Source organism: Drosophila teissieri, chromosome 3L, assembly GCF_016746235.2.
Source record: "Drosophila teissieri strain GT53w chromosome 3L, Prin_Dtei_1.1, whole genome shotgun sequence".
Taxonomy (NCBI): domain Eukaryota; kingdom Metazoa; phylum Arthropoda; class Insecta; order Diptera; family Drosophilidae; genus Drosophila; species Drosophila teissieri.
Window position 1 is genome coordinate 14,362,528 of NC_053031.1, and position 18,851 is coordinate 14,381,378.

The 18,851-nt window shown below is 39.9% G+C and overlaps 2 protein-coding genes across 7 annotated transcripts in view; one reads left to right on the forward strand and one right to left on the reverse strand.

The window, feature by feature from the left end:
- Nucleotides 1-2,334: 2,334 nt before the first annotated feature.
- Nucleotides 2,335-5,415, reverse strand: LOC122617298 (transient receptor potential cation channel subfamily V member 5). Of its 2 annotated transcripts, none has more exons than XM_043793101.1 (9): nt 5,017-5,415; nt 4,683-4,909; nt 4,342-4,621; nt 3,773-4,286; nt 3,480-3,706; nt 3,267-3,418; nt 3,099-3,207; nt 2,610-3,032; nt 2,335-2,551 (listed from the first exon to the last, which is right to left on the reverse strand). In XM_043793101.1, the coding sequence occupies exons 1-9, from the start codon at nt 5,413-5,415 to the stop codon at nt 2,381-2,383; spliced, it is 2,502 nt and encodes an 833-aa protein (XP_043649036.1). In that variant the 3' UTR covers nt 2,335-2,380. The 2 variants fall into 2 exon arrangements, with proteins under 2 accessions (XP_043649036.1, XP_043649035.1); XM_043793100.1 differs by having other exon boundaries at nt 2,335-2,554.
- Nucleotides 5,416-6,934: 1,519 nt separating this feature from the next.
- LOC122618243 (rab11 family-interacting protein 4B) overlaps nt 6,935-18,851 on the forward strand; it is a 42,805-nt gene continuing 30,888 nt past the window's right edge. For 2 of the 5 annotated variants that reach the window (XM_043794522.1, XM_043794525.1), the window contains exons 1-5: nt 6,935-7,678; nt 16,094-16,248; nt 16,312-16,594; nt 16,968-17,036; nt 17,892-17,936. In XM_043794522.1, the coding sequence (XP_043650457.1) occupies nt 16,116-16,248; nt 16,312-16,594; nt 16,968-17,036; nt 17,892-17,936 (530 nt within the window). In that variant the 5' untranslated portion in view covers nt 6,935-7,678; nt 16,094-16,115. The remainder of the gene's footprint in view (nt 7,679-16,093; nt 16,249-16,311; nt 16,595-16,967; nt 17,037-17,891; nt 17,937-18,851) is intronic. The other 3 variants (XM_043794526.1, XM_043794527.1, XM_043794523.1) reach the window with 2 other exon arrangements.

Sequence of the window (18,851 nt, forward strand, 5' to 3'; positions counted from 1 at the left end):
CATGTTGAAAGTGTTAAAGAGCAGGGATCACTCACAAGCGGAGCTCTCTTTCGGGGCCGCAGCTTGACTTTAATTGAGTTTGAATAGAGCAATTTAGTTCCCGCTGCGATCATCGGGGCCTCATAACCGATTCGGCGTTTCACTTCCACTTCGAGCGGTGCAAAAATTTCTCAGACCGCGTGGCGTTGGAAAAATTGTTTGCATTTGCTGTGGCGCTAATGATATGGTGTCTAAACCCCTTAAGGTCACAACAATAGGGGTAAGCATTTAGCTTAACCCCTCACCCCTAACCCTCAACCCCCTGCCCCCACAAACAGCGACCGCCCCGTTTTGGGCGAACAATTACCATCTGAATGTGTCACAGTGTGGCCAAAAAGTATGTTCCCAGCTTTGGCGATTGGCTTTGCCATTGTGTCCTGGCCGTGTAATTACACACCTTTTGATCCGGAGTCTGGCTCTGAGTTCTAGGTGTCGAGTTCGTTGCGTAATCACATGTTTTGGGTTCTGCTGCGCTGGCAGCTGTGAATGGAGCGGGCACGCCCACAGTCCAAAACAACGCCCACTTCCACCAATGGCTGCATGTAAATGTTTTATTCTTGGTGTTCTGCTAAAAATTAAAAACACTTTTTAGCTCTCACACAGAAGTGTTGAATGCAACATTGATTGGGAAAGCATATATGCTCATTAGGCAACTTTATTCAGGACAATCACAAATCATACATCAAATCCTTCTCTGAAAAGTTATTTATATGAGGTAAATGTTAAACAAAACGTTATCTACTGGCGAGGAAAGATAATAAATAAAATACAAATTAGTTCTTAATGCATTAATTTATTCAGATACAGCAAATAAAAGTGCACTTTAGATATGGATCTCGTTTGCCGCGCGACTTGTGAAATTCCCAGTCATAAAAAAGGCTGAGAAAGCTGTTTAATTACGCCCCTCGGCACATACAAACATTGTAAAACCATAACAATAAAAGCGCCCGAAGGTAATGGGCCAAGGGAAATACGAAATGGCATTGCGAACGGACAGTTTTCAGTTTTCAGTTTTTCACCTTCTAGGTGTTCCCGGAAAATCGGACTGCTTTATGATCCTTAAGCAACAGCGTCGTTTATAGCGCAATTTCGGCGAGGGGCGTTTGCCAAATGACTTTTAAATGCCGTCTGTGATTTGGCCCTAACTATCGTAATTGTTTCGCTGTTCATGTTCTTTTACAAAACAAAATTGTAAAAAAAGAAACCAACGAATTATGGCCAACTCGGGTTGAATCCTTTTGGGATTTGGCATTGGAAGCGGAGAAATGGTTAAACAAGCATTCAAATAAGAATTATGGACCATTCCCAGGTGAACTGCCACTAGAAGTCAAAGGAAAATTCGATTCGATTTTCCGCCGACTCTTTTTCCCCTCACATTTGACTGCCTTTTTTTTTCTTGGCTGAACATTTCCTTACCTTCTTCTTTTCCGATACTCAAGAGTTTGTTTAAAGTAAATTATTTATGCAAATCAAAGTGCAAAAGAAAGAAAAGTTTGCCATTTATTGTGCCCGCTTTTGGGGTGCTGAGTGTGAGGGTTGTCAAGGGTTGAGGGTTTGACCTTTGTTAACTCTGTTTGCATTTCAGCTTTGCTCTTTGATTTAAAACTGTCAACGCACACGAGAGCCGGAAAAATGTGCTACTCGTTGAGTTATGGCTAACATACACCCACCCAGCCACCCATGGAAATTCAAATGCAAAAGCAAATTTTCCCGGGACCCATTGTTGAACATTTTTCAGCGTTCCCTTTCTCTTTCGGCGTGAGCTGCATAAACACATTGATTTTATTAAATGTTATTTTGAGTGAATTTCGATTTGAGTTTGATAGTTGATTGTTTGGGCCAACTGTCATTCGCATGCAGCGCCACTTGTGCCACAGATTTTGCGACGCTCGCCTAAATAAGTCATCGATTATGTGGCAATGTCTGTGGCCAAAATAGATGTAAAATGTTTTGCGTATTTCTAATTCTAGATTTTCTGTATAAATAAAGATTTTACAAAATAAGTAAATAAGTCATCGATTATGTGGCCAAAATAGATTTAAAGGGTTTTGCATATTTCTAGACTTTCTGTGTAATAGTTATATAAATAAAGAAAAAATAAGTAATAGAGCCTGTAGATATTCATTTTAGAGAAAGGTGTTTAATCGTCGACTAATAAAAAGTAGCAATAATAATTTTAAAATGTAAACTACTTATTTTAAACAAGTAAAAACCGCTCTTGACTTGAATTGTGAAGCGTAGTCTGGTGTAGTCTACATTTATTGCCCAAAAAGAACACATATCAACAAGGCCCAATAAAACTTGAACTAAGTAAGTGACTCTGGTCTGCTAAAATGGATCCTCAAAAGTTGTTATTATCGGAACTTTCCGATTTGGGGGCGGTGCCGAAGAACTTCTCGTACTCCTGCTGACGTCGAAGGGCGCGGGCTTCGCGCTCCACTTGCCGCTTCTTGGCGAACCGCTGATGGATGCGCTTCATCTCCTGCACCTCCTTCATCTCCTCCTTCTCCTCCTCCTGAAAACATAGGTATGAAATATCCTTATCTAAAGCTAATCTATTGTGCACCTACAGTCATGTTCAAGCGCAGGACCAGTGCCCTCCGGCCATCCGACATCGACTGACTGTACTGCATGAAGTTCTTCAGGCGCTCGGCGGGTGGAACACTGCGCTCCACGACCAGGACGATCCTGGCCCACTGGCGCTGCCACTCGTTCCGGATCTCGGCGATCTTCTGATAGGTGTTACCCATCATGGCGATCAACATGTTCACCAGCAGCACACTCACGATCACCATGAACAGGAAGAACAGGATCTTCGCCTCGTACTCGTGCTGCGTGGACACCATCGCTCCGTAGTAGTCACCGAAATTAGTTAGCGACATGAGGAACATGGCCACTATCGATTCCATGGGCGAGGGCATGGGGTTGGACTCCGCGTCCTGATCCTCGGGCGACGATGGGTTGTCGAAGGTCAGGAAAATGATGTAAAATGCCTGGTAGAAGAAATAGGAATCACAATGGGGAATCCTGGTTTAAGTGAAATGAAAAGGTAGCAATACCTGGGAGAAACCCATCACGAACACCAAATAGATGGACACGAATCGGAGTAAGTCTCCCATGACCATCCGGTATATCATCACTACGAAAGGACCGACTGTTTTGAAGCCGCTGCCAAAGTAAAATAGATATTAAATACTTTAAAAATAGTTAAAGAAAGCCCAACTTACCGACAAAAGAATAGAAAGTAGGGAGCAGTGGTTAGCATTATCACAACGGTGACGTGATCATCGATTTCGGTGAGACAGGAAGCCCTTAGCCATGGAATGGTCATCATCAAGGCGCAGGAAAACAGAAACATTACACGCGAAGGTGCCGTCATCTAAGAATCAGATTTTAATCAGATTTAGTTATAGAAAAATTCAGTATTTAAATCCACTTGCCAAGTTCTCAATGAACATTTTAAGGCCCAGGAAGCGAGCCTCCCGCAAGGCGACCAACAGATAGAGTATAGCGCCCACAAAGTTCAACAGTTCCGCCATAATACGCAGCTTGGCCAAGTCGGATTCGAGGTTCATCAAAGGACACTGCGCGTAGCTCTCCCACCAAGCGGGCAGGACCTCAACCTCCGACGGATCGTAGTACTCAGTAAAGTTGAGCCAAAATGTTTCTGAAACAAAGAGTCTTGTGAAATAGTAGAAACAATCTGATTTTGTATATGAAAAATACACTCAACTGTATTCGGTAGTCATTGTGGCCCTCTTGCTGTGCTCATGATACGAATGCGATGCATTTTGCCTGTACAGATCACTTTTAGCCGTGGTGCTATTGGCGCCATCCTCGTCCTCGTCCTTGGCATCCGGCCCTGGCCGCAGGATGAAACTGAACAGCGAGATGAGGAAGTAGAGGGCGAACATGTAGAACTGCTTGTAGAACCGCGACTTGCAGAACGTGTCCCATTTGGTCTTCAGCAGATCTATGACCACGCCATCCAGCAGCTCCAAGTGCTCCAACTTATCGCCAAACACCACAAAGTTGAGCACGGAGTCCTTGTTGATGTTGCCGGTTTCCTCGTTAATAGTGTCTATCATCAGCAGCGGATATGCGGCACAGGTGATGCTGCCCAGTTGCCAGTAGATCTCCCGCTCGATGCTCATCACGTGGAAGAACATCTCCACTCTGCCCAACTTGGCGGCCAACGTAAGCGGCGTGAGATTCTGAATGTTCTTAATGTGGATGTTGGTTCCAACCTGATGAAATAACAAAGTTTAAGTAGTTGCATCCTTAAGTAGGGAATTGCTTCACCTCGTAGCCCACATCGAACATTTCGATCTTCTCGTAGATGACCAGCATGTGGAGCACGGTGTTGCCGTTGGTGTCCTGGAAGTCGGGATCGGCTCCTCTGGCCAAAACCAATCGGAAGCACTCCTCCTGCGACAGGCAAGCGGCAAAACTCAATGGATACTCTCCCCAGTAAACATAGCCATCGTAGTTGGTCATGGGACAGAGGGCCACATACTCGTGATCCGGCGAGTCCGTCCGCGAAAACTTTGTATCCTCCGCCGACATAAAAGCGCCACAGCAACTAAATGTGTTTAATGATTTGTAAGATAAACAATTAAATTATAAATATGAATTCTTCTTACCGCTCTTGAACATCTGCGTTGGCGTCCAGCAGATACTTCACCATGGCCGGGTCTTCGTTGACGATGGCAATGTGCAGCACACTCTCGCCGTAGTACTCGTCGCTCATGTAAATGTCCAGGATGAGTTTCGGGTAGAACTTGAGCAATCTCTTGGCGAGATCGGCGTGCAGGGAAGATGCATTTAGCAGGCACAAGTGCAGAATGGTCTCGCCCACAGCGCCACGCATCTGGAAAGGATCAATAGGTTTATAATTATGAAGTATCTAATAAAGTAGTGATTCAAAAACACAGAAACCATCAATAGAATCGATATTGACATATAGACTGCACTCACATTCAGATCCCAGCAGACGAATCGATAGGCCGTGGGATTGGAGATGTACTCGGCCTCCGAAACCTCGGGGCAGTAGTCGTGGATGTTGAAGTCGTCGTCCGGATTCTCGAGGGCACGGATCTCGGGCAGCTGGCGGGTGCGGGGGCGATCCCGATTGCGCAGCAGGACGAGCTTCGAGATGGGGAAGTACCGCCCAGCGCCCTTGTTGTACATAAAGGGCTCCACCTTGGTCTTGATGGCGTGATCGATCTCGGCGAACTGCTTGGTCTGGCAGGCTCTTTTCATCATGTCCACGAGGAGTCCGCCGCCCTTGAGGTTCACGAACTTGTACAGAGCCTGGGTGGAGACTCCGGCCTGCTTCTTCACGCCGCTGGTAACATTGCTCTCCGTATTCCCCATTATACGACGCCGAATGCACTTTCCTCCTGGCTAGTTGAAATTTTTTAAACGCTTTTGAACCGCGACATTGCTGGTGGAAGTGTCTGCTCTTGGAATTTTCTATTTGTTATGGCGAGGTCCTTGTCCATCGGTGGCTATTGATAAAACATTTCCTTGCACGTCCGTTGCCAATGCAACAGCTGAACTTGAGCTCCTTTGCTTTGTTTACGCAGTGTTGCTACGACATCGCACCTGTTGCACCTGTTCAACAAGTCGTGTTGGCCCCTTCATTTGTTCTTGTTCGCTTAATATAAATTTATGCACGAAATGTAGGTGAATCGTCTATCTCTTGTTATCTACTTTTTATTTACATCTATATTAATTTTACATTTTCAGGCTTAGTAAACAGTTTAAATAAACTGTTTAAGGTGTTTCAAATTGAAAATATATTAGGAAAATTAAATATAAAATACAGCTTACTAATTACAGCTTAATAATTACAAAACAAAAAACCGCGATACATCTTAACAATTTACACAATTTAGTGTTGCATTTTTATTTTTACAGAATAGTCCGTTCAAAATTTGGTTTTTAATTCGTAAACTATTTACTCACAACGTATGGTTTGTGTCCTCGCTGTCTAATGTTAGCCGTGCCAATATTTTTGACATTGTATCTACGTGATTACGCTACAAGACTTGTAACATGGCGTTCACACCAGAGTTAGAAAGCAATCGTCGATATTGCTTATATTATCGATAAGTTTAAATGAAAACAAAACACAAAATCTTAATGAGAATTTTATTCCAAATCTTAATCCTATATCACTATTATTCGTATGCAACCTAAATCTTTTATCGAAAATTATATAGCTCGCAAAGTCGAATTCAAGATAATTAACTGTATGGGACATGAGGTGGCGTGTGGATGACAACAAATAAAATATTAAGGCTGTGACTCTTCCCGAATTAGTTCAGCTTAAATATGGATAACATGGAGCTCAGAAAAATGCAGTGATTTCCATAGTTCAGCAAACAGCAATCCAAAGTTTTCTATTATAATCCATTAAGTAAAAAAATCGGATAAGAACCATTTTTTCAAAGTGGTTTGGTATATGGATAAGGCCTAGCACGGACGTAATCCGATATCAAATGTTGGTTAGTGTCTACGATTGTCCAATCAGACAGTTGGCTCAAAACTTCAATTGGCTGTAACTACTTCAGATTAGAAGTTTTCGTGTAACATATTTTACATCTCTTAAAGATAAAATTGATCATGATAGCTATATAAATATAGTTGCATAACTATTATAAATGCGAAATTATTAAATATACATTTAGGCAACAGAGGGCAGCAGTATTCCGTTGCTCTGTTAAAATTTTTCAAAATAACAGAGAACTAACATTGCTACCGAAAAGAGGAGTGACCGTGCTTGTAGCAGCGACAGAAACTGCGAGTAAGCAAACCTACAAAGTCTAGTATAATTTGGCTCCGCGAGACTGGCCACACCTTGCCGTATATAAGCCGATGCAAGCCGGAAACAGCGCGATTTCGGTCGTCGAATTTTGTTTGGAGCGGACGTATCGTCGGTCTGGCATATATCGAAACTGCAGTTGCATTATTTTAACATTTTTACTTGTAACCAATAGAGCATCATATGTTGTTGCTGCGCGCGTGAAGTCGAATTGTATAGAAGTAGGTGTAAACTGCGTTATTTGCAATCGCACCGAATATATATCTGCACTTTGGCTTTTTATTACTTTACATATTTTCGATAGCGCGCGCGCGGTGAAATTTCCCACGTAAAACCACCAAATCACTACACAACTTAAAAAAAAAGTTGAAGACGTTGCCAACGTTACGCACGCGTACAAATACGGCTTACCAATAGAAAATTCAGCTAAAGGTTTTTTCATGCGCAAAGAATGCTGATTTGAGTGAAAGTGCAAGTAAATCGAAGGAAATACAATAAATAAAGCCGATTTTAGGCAATATTCAGTGCAACTACCTGTTCTGCAACAAATACATATACAGCAACAGCAACAACAACAGCGACCAAATCTAACTGTTGCGCTCCGCCGGCTATCTCCGTCTCCCTCTCTCCTTGGACTGAGCGCCCGCGTGTGTGTGTGTGTGTTCCTGTATTTTCGCCATTCAATTGTTGTTGTTGTGGCTTTTCGCCAAGTGCAAATAATTCGCTTTTTGTTTTTAACCAAATTCATGTTCAGCTAACGGTTAACGCCACTCGTCTGCTCCAATTGGATACGCAAATATATTATAACAGGTGCGTTGCCCAAACTAACTGTTTGCAAAACGACTCCCAATTAGCAAATGTTTAAACTGTACTGTTATTCTGCGAAAGAAGAAGAGGGCAAAAGCGGGATAAACCGAATAGAGATAACAGATAAGGAGATCTAATTGGGCAATGATAACCAATCTTAAGTTTTGTAGTACAAAGGAGGTTGAACCTCTAACTTTAGGGTATCTAATATATCCCAAGTGATCTCATCTAATCTGATTATTGGTTTATACTAAATTGGTACTATCTTTATACTAAGTCTATAAACCAGTCAGAGTTATTAGCATTGAGCAATAAAAATTAAGTTCCTTTACAGTACAAGTTCGGAACTACTTGAAGTATTTAAGTTTAGCTATGTTTTTAAGTTTTACTATTTACTGTTTAAATTAGATTAGAAAAACATACATACACCAAAGTTTATAAGCATGATGATATTGTTTAAACTCTTTAACCATTAATTGTTAAAGAAATGAGTAATTTAATTTGTTTTTTTATTCATATAAGTATGTATATCAACTGCGTGACTGTCAAATGACGTACTTTATTGTTTCCCATCCTTAATCATTATTATTTTTGTGAGCTATCACGCATTCTCAATAGTATTGATTCTCAAATACGCAGTCATTTGAAACAGCTTAGAAGAGGACACTTTGGTGGCGCCTTTCTTTTGTTTTGGGCCAATTGAGTAAGCGGCTTTTACTCTATTATTTATTTGGCGAATGTGTTTGTGTGGGACAGTTGTAACATTTCCACGAATGCGAAAATTCGCAATTGTTTTTATTTGTTTGTTTGTTGATACGCTCTTGTCATTGTGGGATTCAGCCAGGTTTTCGTGCCAGTCAGAGACATCGTTGACTTTTGTTTGGCTTACTGGCTATTGTAGCTTTTGTTTCACCCCACCCGCTCGCTGTTTTCTGCGCTTTTGTGGTTTTCGGAGTTTGAGGAAATCGTTGCCACCGATTAATTAATTAAAGTGCCGCTGCATTGTCAACTACTTCCGGACCACCTGCCTTATCCTTATCCGTATCCTTATCCCGCAGGATGCAGCCCGACAAGTGGCTCATCTTGCACTCGAGTATCTTCTGAGTTTTCCCTAACGAAATTCGAGATCCACTTGGCCTAAGATGGAAAATCTGCAGGGGCAGCTGCTTCCTCTAGGGATTGCATCACGCTCATGCTGCACAGTGTAATTTGATATTTTTTTTTTGGTTTGTAAGTGCGTCCATTTCCTCTAAGTTCATTTTGGCCTCTGTTTAACATGGTTTAGGGGTTCTCGTTTCACATTTGCACTTTGCAAAGTCTGCCAAAAAATAAAAACAATGCTGGCCAACACACACAAACAAAAGAGAAAAACAAGAAAGAAATACATTTTGCTGCTGGCTTGGAATATTTCGCCTTGGCACAGTTATGTGGATTTTGGCCATGTTTTTTTGCGCTTTTCTGTTTGTAGTTTTTAGCTTTCAACTATGGTGTCTAGAAACACATCATATCACTTACAAAAATCCCCTTTCAAATTGTTAACCCCAAGCAAATGGTAATTAATATTTAAATTAATTTAATGGTAGCCTTATGCAACTTAGGTAAATTGAATGTATTACTATAGAATGCACTTTTTAAATTACCAAATAATTACAAATAATTTATAGCCAGTGAGTATTCGCTTTCAGTTTTTAACCACTTACCAAAAAGTCGTTAGTATTTTAATTATCTTATTGAGCAGCATTTTACAAAAACCAATTAAGCAAAATGCACATAAATGCAAATGCGAGAAAATGAACAAAAAAGTGTAGCTAAAATTGAGCGTAAATGAATTGCTTGAACTTCAATTCGCGGCGATTCAAGGTAAACAAGTTGAATTAAAAAGATTTCGTATTTCTTTTAATTTTATTTTACGCCAGCTTTTTTTTCGTTCTCTTGTTTATAAACAAGGCAACGGCGAGAGAACTCGTGCCAGTTGTTGTTATTATTGTTATTGTGCCAAAATCTAAACAAGAACGATGTGTAGAAATAAGAAAAGAGCCCAAATGAAGGGAGTGAAGGCATTCAATTGTGCCAGTAGCCTGTTTAGATGGGGTGGGAAAAGCTCTCAGGAGGGGGGTTGAAATGAATGGCTGATTGAAGAGAGCCCGATGACGTCGCCAATTGACATTTAATTGGTTTAAACAAGTTGAAAAAAAAACACTCGTTGATCGAACGACCCACTGAGTGAGCGACTCAAATGGAAATGCATTCAAATGCCATTCCATCAAACTGGGTCAAAAGCCGCTTCTTCTTCAACTTCCTTTGCTTCCTCTTCTTCCACCTGTGCCGCCGGTTCAATGCACCAAAACGAAGAAGAAGAAGAAGCCACCCATTAAGTTTTCTTTATACTACTTTGTATACACTCTAACGTTAGGTTAATTTTTTAAAATAAATCTACTACGTTTTAAGTTTTAAAGTCTTCTTTTACCAGTTCTCTAAAAAATATATTTTAGTAATGAAATGTTTTAGTAAAGAGAAAAATCTCAAAAAAAAAAATGCAATGCAGACTTAACTATTATTTAAAAATTCACGTTAAATATAATTTTCTTGATAATAATTCCCTTCTTATTTTCATAATATTATTCATAATATTTTTCTGAGTGCAGTGAGTAAGAAAATCTTCTATACGCACTTGTTTCTTTTTACCTTTTTGAAGAGCCCGCATCTAAGCAAAGTAAATAATTGCGGTAAACGAAATGCACTGCAAACACACGAAAAGAACTGAAAAGGTGGGCAGGGAGGAGGGGGTGTGGCACCCCCATACTGGCTCAACTTTAAACAGGTGTCGCATTTTATGACAGTCTGTTTTGTTTCCCTGTGTGTTTTTTATTTATTTCTTTATTGTCGTTTTATAGGGCTTGTTTTCCATGCTTGAATTATTTGAAGCCGCCGCAAAGGGAACCTAACTGAATTATTGAAGCATAAAAATGACGAAGTATATATTATTTCGATTTATTTTCGATATTTAATTATTTCTTTTTATTCACTGCAATCCTTGTTAAGATTTATACATAATATATCATTCCGATTTTACAATAAATTTAAATATGTTTTATAATTATGTCCTAGAATATGAAATGTTACAAAATAAAATATCTAATACTTTTAAATACTTGTTATTAGACTCTGGAGATGATATTTTCTGTATCTAACTACTTATAACTATTAGACTATCTAAACTTAATACTGGACGTAATATCTTGACCTTTGTCAACAAGCTGTCATTTATTTTCTAATCCGCTATTTTAATTAGACATTCAAAAATTGTTGTAGACTGAGTTGTTAAAATTAATTCAAATAAATTCCTGTTAGAAAGGTTTCCTATTTGGTGCGCCACATTGCAGCTGGCACTCCATATATAGCCATCCCTCTACCCAAAACTGTGTTTTCCGGCCTGATTTTCCTGACCTGCCTCAGTCTTCCCTTCAAGATCTCGCAGACAAGTCTACGGAATCTGCCGGCTTTTCTTCCGCACCCCCCATCCGCCGCCCTGCCCACCCAACGAATAAGGAGTGGCACGCCTGCCTCATTATTCATTCGGCTAAGGCATTCACCAAAAACTCGACGTGGAATTTTCGCTCTTGGTGATTCTCTGCGGGCCTCCGTGGGCTTCCGCTTTCCTCGGACGCCCGGAGAATTTAAAACCCGGCGGGAGGAACACAAATTAGCGGGAACTGCCAGCGAAGCATTCGCCGGATCAGAAATAGAGTGCAAACTAGAGAGGAAGATGTTCGGAGGGAGTTTCTCCATGGGTGTCGACAGTTCGAGGCATAAAAATAAATGCACCGAGCTAAAATAAAATATGTCAGCATAGTCGCAAATGAGATTTGTCCCAAAGTTGCTGCAGACGTGGACTGTGGACTTACTAATTGATTTTAAAGTATGCGGGGTGGGATGGGATTATACAGTGCGTGTCAGCGGCATAAGGATTAAGAGATTTACTCGTAGAGCAAGGTGATTGGGTTCTACATTTATGTTATTATATTCCAATGCTTACTTACTCATTTTTTGAGATTAGTGCTTATTGAAAATAATGTAAGTTCTATTTAAGAGCAGTAACTGGAGTTTTCAATTAGTTGTTTTCTTTTCCAACTTTTTCTTTTGTCACTTTTCCTTATTAAGCAGCACTATGTCCCCCTCCATTTCACTCCCTCCAATGACCCAATTTTTCCGATTCAAGTGTGGCAACAAAGTTTTCTTCTTTGTTTTTCCAGTCTGTGTTTTGTATAATTCATCAATATTGCTTCAACCTCTTGGTTTTCTTGTCATTTCCTTCGATTGTTGTTTCAGTGTGTCTGTTTTTTGTGGGCGTACTCGTATTGTTTATCTGGGGCGTTTACTTTGGGGCTTTGGGGGCTAATTTTGTAGATTAGCTTATTTGGAGGTTAAGTGAGAGATAAAAGGGGAGTTGGCGGATTACTACCAGAAATTTACAATATTCATACATTCACTAGCTGAAAGGCAAGTGGAGAATGGTTTGAAATTCAGAATTTTTTGCACTTCGCATTGCCTTTGTTAGTTACTTAAACAATTGATTACTGCGTCGCAGAACATTCAGCAAAAGCACGTATTGAATTTGAAATTCATTGTGGCTAAACGAAGTTCTCGTTTCCAGGCATTAAACACGTTTGCCTCTTTTAATGCATTTTTTTGAACAGATTTGGCAGAGTTCGATAAGCAAATACCGCTCATAAGATGATTTGTTGAGTCAAGCTAAACTAATTGAAAACCAGCTGTTTCTGCTTATCGATGCAATGCGATCTTTCGAGCAGGTAGTTGGAAAACATCTACGCATCTGTTGCCACTTGAGGGAAAAGGATCTGTTGAAATCTCCGCACTTTCCTCGTTTTAATTGGGATTCTTCGTAGGAATTGTTGGAATGATTCTCTTGAACTGTGCAATCCACTCTCTGAATCGTATCGAATTCAAACTCGCCCCTTTGCCACATGGCCTGGCATCTTTAATGAGCTTCCTTCGGGTCTTGTATCTACTATTTTGGTACGTGCGGTTTCATAATCCACAAGTATTATTGCGACAACACAACGACATCTGCATAATTATTGAGTTGAGTGAATAGATAGATGGATTACATGTGTGTCTGACAAAACAACTGGCTAGTAATTGAACATCTAGCAGATAAACTCGTATCTCCCCTTTTTCTTTCTCTGTTCCGATCGGTTCAATTTTTCAATTGTTTTCTCTCGCACAAGTTCAAGTTTATTAGTCATCAAGTGGATGAGGGGGGAAGCAGCGGGGGAGGGCAACCAGCTGGTCAAGTCTCGGATAACATCTAATAAAAATGAAACCCAAATTCAGTTGCATGCTGTCAGCGCACCGCCCCCTCAACTCTCCATTCTCAGCTTGTGCTATAATTATACAATTCCATATAGAGTCTACCAAACATGCATATATACGAGTATATATACGTGTGAGTTTTGTTCATTTTTTTGGCGGGGGCGGAATCGGGATCGGGATCGGGTTTTTGATCTTTAGCATATGGCTAATGGTCCGGCCTTATGAACTGCAGTGCCTCATATTTATGCGCTCCGTTGTGGCCGTTAATGAATTGAAAGTGGCCTGAGAAATGGTTCAAGGCTGGGGATTGGGTCACTTGGCTAATGGTAAATGGGAAATATGGGTGAGATTAGACGGGCATAAAAAGAGTAAAGTGCAAAATGAGATTTATCAATTCAAATGGGAAAATGTGGCTGCACCATACCAAAGCAGCCGTATAAAATACATAAACAGCAGTGCCAATTTACTATTCAGTCATAGTTTCTTATTTTGTATTTAAACTATGGTTTGCATATTTCCTAATCAGGTGTAGTCAGTTTTAGTGTCAGCATCAGTTGCAATGCAGTTCCCAGTGCCCGCAAAACTATTGCATGTTTGAAATCTCCGATCTCTGGTGGAAACTCAGATTAAGTTAATCACGACATTCTTTGCCTGGCTATTACACCTTCAGCTTTCGTAGCTCTCTTTTGTTGATGAATTTCACACAATTCTTTATTCATTTATTTCTATTTCAAACTATATTTCTGACTATACTTTGCATATCAGGTAACGATAATTGCAACGCAGCTCGAAAACAAAAGAAAACCGTTCATGGGAAATATATTTTATAATCTCAGTGGGCAGGGGGCGAAAACTCATGGGAAGCTCGGAAAAACCAAAGCCCCTCGAGCATCATCTGCAGTAACTGTAAACCGAGTGGCTTGGATTCTCTTCTAACTGCACTTCTAGCTTAGCTTGTATTTCTTGAGTTTCTTGTATTTCTTGCCTTTTTGTGACCAAGCAGCTGGCAGAAAGACTGTCATTTGCATTAAAAACTGTGTCGTAGATTGTATAAGGAGGTGGAAAAATGAAGAAAACATAGTACATTAAACAAGTTTGCATGCTATATGTGCTATACATACTAAATAATATTTATTTTCAAAACTAGTATACTACTACTACTACTACTACTACTACTACGAATGTTAAACATTTTTCACATTTAAACACAAAAAAGCTTATTAAAGTGCATTTCATAAAGAGAAGTACAATTGGCTAGATGTAAAAATAGTTAACTAACTTTCAGAAATTCATGTAACAATAATAAAAATGCTGCAATAATAATAAAGAAATATATATTTTTAATGGCTAGTTCACAATTTTATTGCTGAATCGCAGTTAGCCAAGTTAGTCAAGTTAGCCAAGTGTCATAGCTGTCAGCCATGGGAACCATCGGGGGTGGCACATCATCGCAGCTGAAATCCCCACGCCCAGCTCCGAAACCATTATGCAAAGCAACCACAGTAAAAAGAAACCATTGCATAAGGGAAAAACAATTTTGTGTGTGGTTTTTTGAGTTTTGCTTTATTTTCGAGTAACTTTCATCGATTTTTTCAGTGCACACTTGTTGTTTTGCTTTCGTGGGGTTCGTCCAAGGTTCGTTGCTCTTTTGGTTTTGCCATTGCTTTTGCATTTTCCACCAAGTCGCCGCCTTTTGTGGGCTGGTCAATGGTATATTTAACTTGGTTTGATTTGATTTTATTTGATTGTTCAGTTGGTTGTTTACTATTTTCCTTGCTTTCTTTTGAACTTCAGTCTTCTCTGGTGTAATCACATATTTATCTTCATTATGGCATATTATTCCAGCTAAAAGCGTCTTGCATCGAATTAACTAAGCAATCGATATTTAATCACAAGTTTATGGTTAGTTTATTATGAAATTGATGGCTTGGCTATGATGTGGTACATGTAATTTGGATTAATGAAAGAGAAATTCGCGAAAAAGGTTACAGGAGTTGGGTGGCAGTGATAGTTTCGATTGAAAAATATATTTAAATACCTTTGAATTAGTTACCAAGTGATAATTTAAGTTTCTTATACTCCTCCAGAAATATATATAAATTATTTCTAGTTAAACAAGTTATTAAATATTATTATCGGTGTTTTTGGACTTCTTTGTGTGTTAACCTTAATTTTTGCCCGAGTACATTTATTTGTCGCTTTAATTTTACCTAATCCCCAAAAAAACAAAAGTTGACCCAATTCCGCTTTCTACAACTAACGGCCCTGACATATCAATCAATCAGACATCTGAGCTCGAGCAATTGTACTCACGGTATTTATAGGTTTTTGTACTCTTATTTGAACTTATTTTCCTCCAAAACACCCACCGATATTTGGTGACAATGCCCAAAAGAAACGAAAGCGTGAAACTCGAAAAGGAAAATGTTGGCAAGGCAGAGGCACGAGCAATTAAAAAAGAAATATAGGTAATTACTCACGCTTAGATCGGAGTACTTCTATGAAAGTACTTAGGCCCTTAGTCATGCCTCAAAGTTTTGGGTAATTGAAAGGGGGGAGGGAAAGCGGGGAGCGGGGAGCAATGCAAGTGACCAGGAAGGGAAGTAATGTCCACGGAAAAACCTCGACCCATTTAGCTAATGACGTTTTGGGCTGATAGTTTTCATTTTCCTTTTTCCGGAAACGGAAAAACACACACCTGTTGAAGTTGGTTCCTTTTTGCTTAGAAGGGAAATGTAATTAGCAGTACCACAAATGTTTGTTTAGCACATAGTTCATTTTAGGACATTGAAGAGGAATTAAGTAGTTTTTGATTATATCTCAATGGGCTTTTAAAATTTTCAATTTACTAAGTGCTCTTGGTGGCTTACCACCAGCTTACATTCGCCTTAGGTTTTCAATCAATAAGTAATGTATTGATGGGCTCGTTTTTGCGCTTTTGCTAACCTTTTTGCAATTGCAAGTGTATCTTGGTTTGGCACTTTGACCTATTGACCTGCATGCCATGTCTGTCGTCAATCGAACATCTATATACATTTCGCACACAACAAGCCTAATATCTTTAATTTTTTATTCCTTTCGCAGTTGCTGTACGCTTTCCACCAAAATGGCACCAATGCCCCGAATTCAGTTACCCAATGGCAATGCCTCGATAAAAGCCAGCACAAATGACTTTCTGTTTGCGGAGACAATGTCCGGCGACAGCAGTCCCACGCCCAGCAGTCCGCCCTCCAGTACAGGTATGTATTGCATTTAAATGAATCATAAATAAATAACTAACTAAATCGTTGTTCAAACTGCAGCTGGCGTTGCCAAATCTCAGTGTTCCTCGCTCTCGGATGGCGAATCCTTTGAGGGATACGGGGAAAATGAGTATCCCACCCAACTTCGCGAGGGACGCAGCTCCAATTCCAATGGCAGCCACAACATCAGCAATCATATTAACAATAATGCCAATATCAGCGTGGGCAACGGCAGTGGACACAACCACAGTGGTCACTCGAACGACGGAAATAACAATTTAAATGGCAGCACTGGCATCGAACTCGATTTGGCTCCACACGTCGGCTCATCAACACCGCAAGAGTGAGTTCTTAAAGCAATTATGCAGTGCGTTTCCAAAGTGTCAGTTGAATCAGTTGTTCAATATGTAATAAACAAAAATCGTTGGATATCTCATGGGTAATTAGATAAATTCAAAATAAATATTTATATCTCTGTAAACTGTTCAGCAGGCTGCAATGCATTCAACTGCATTTTCAATACCCGTTTGTAATTTATTGAGTTTCGAATACTACTGTAACTTCTACTATACTATACTACTATAACTTCTGTCAGAGAAAGAACATTAGAATCAGTACGTTCAATTAATCGCTTAACTATCCGACACTGAAACGCCTTGTATATTGCCATTGTCACAGCTGATGAGCATTTTACTAACTCGATTTCATTGTTCCAGTGATGACGAACTGAACATAATGCCCCGGGACAACTGGGCCAGGCGCAGTCTGCGACGAACTCCCACCAGGTAATCTCGCCCATTTGATCGGATCTCAACCCAAAATGGCAATCGAAGCGAATGCGAATTTCCTTAGTTGTCGGGCATTCATAAGGTTGCGCACATAATCCGGCTGAATACGTAATAGCCGTGGACATAAAATAATGCTGGCCAGGCCCAGAGACTTCATCAATTCCAAACTCTCAATTTGTCTGTCTGTCCGAGGCAGCATAAAAAAAAGCGTATTTGAATACTTAACCTTTTCTTTATGTAAACCTGTGTCTGTCTGTTTCCACGTATCTCTATGTGCTGTGTGTGTGCTTGGCTTGAAAAATGCATACACAGACTAAAACCAGTTTTTTCTATGCTCCGACTTGGGCTCATGAATCGCTTTGGGCCGTGATTCATGCGTGTCTCTGTCTTCGGGGCTCGGAATCTCTCACATCGCAGCGATCGTGCCTCTCTTTCTGGTCGTGTTCACCCCTCTCTTTCTCACTATTTCCGCCTTTGTTCAACAAGTTGCCATAGCCGTGGTGAGTTCACAATTCACCTGATCGTAAGAGCACAACGCCGACAACTCTCTTAAATTGCACAGTGGGGAGGGTTAACATGGTTAGCTAGAATAAATAAATTAGTAAAATATTAAAAAAACACTTTTTAAAGGGACAGATTATTCATAATATTATAAATGGCATTAACTATACTTCTATTTAGAAAATTGAGTATCTAGATATACATATGTATATGAGCTTATAAGAAGCTTAAAAAGCATTAACTTGCTACAATTGCTACTAGAGTTTCTTTACCTTAAATAAGTAAAACCTAAATTGAACCCAAAAAAACACAATTATTAGTTCTCCCAATTGATAAACGTTTTTCTTACAGCAATCCTGATAGTTTATCCCAGCGTCGTTGGGGATCCATGAGACAGTAAGCACCCTTGACTTTATACTCTTTCGGGGTTTCATGTAGAGCTTCATATGAATCATAACCCCCATTGTTGGCCCATTTTGGTTTTGGTTATTTTATTTGTAAATAAATAAATAAACATATGCCTAAGTTATAAATAATTTTACTGGTGCGCTGCTCTTTAACATACGATAATTCCAAAACAAAAGACATGTACAGATATGTTTATAGTTTATAATTCAGTTTAATACGACACAACACACTTGCTGTTTTCACCAGCGTTTCCATGACATCTAGTATCCAAGATTGTTCATTTTAGCCATGAGTTGCCTTATGTTTTTCCCAATTTTCCATTAGTTGACTTGCTCAATGGCTCAATTTTTCGTCTGCCTAAATTAGTTATCAGTTTTTCCCATCTCTTTCGCCTGTTTCAATGGTTGTACAACTACATAGATGTTCAATTGGGTAATTTTCAAGAGCTTTCCCACCGGCTACCACCCCCAAAAACCAAAATTTATGTTTATTGCCTGCGGGCTGTCATAAAAGTTACAAGCGAACTAAAATTGCTCTCTTTTCGGGGACTTAATTGCAGCTGAAACCAAAACGAAAGTAATATAAATATGTCAGATTAACAGCATGAGATTTAAGTTAGTGCAATGAGAGCTCTAAGATGGAATCTGCTACAATTTATACATAGTAACTTCCTTTGGCAGTTCTGCTTGTCAACTGGAGACCGTGCTTCCTGCTGCCATCTTCTTGGGCCAAAAGTAGTTTGGCCGCTTTTGTGAACTTTTCTCGGGGAAGCGAGCGAAAAGGTTGAAGGTAGAAGATGCGGGTCTTTTCTTGTCTCTCCCCTCTTCTTTTTATTTGGCCAACTCCTTTCCTCTTGACTTGGCTTACAAGTTTGCTGACTCGCTGGGGTTGTCATGCTGTTGG

Coding starts and splice junctions, on each gene's coding strand:
- LOC122617298 (XM_043793100.1), bottom strand. CDS start 5,415: ATGGGGAATACGGAGAGCAATGTTACCAGCGGCGTGAAGAAGCAGGCC. Junction 4,622..4,682: donor AACGCAGATGTTCAAGAGCG/GTAAGAAGAATT, acceptor AAACACATTTAG/TTGCTGTGGCGCTTTTATGT. Junction 3,033..3,098: donor TCGTGATGGGTTTCTCCCAG/GTATTGCTACCT, acceptor TTCTTCTACCAG/GCATTTTACATCATTTTCCT.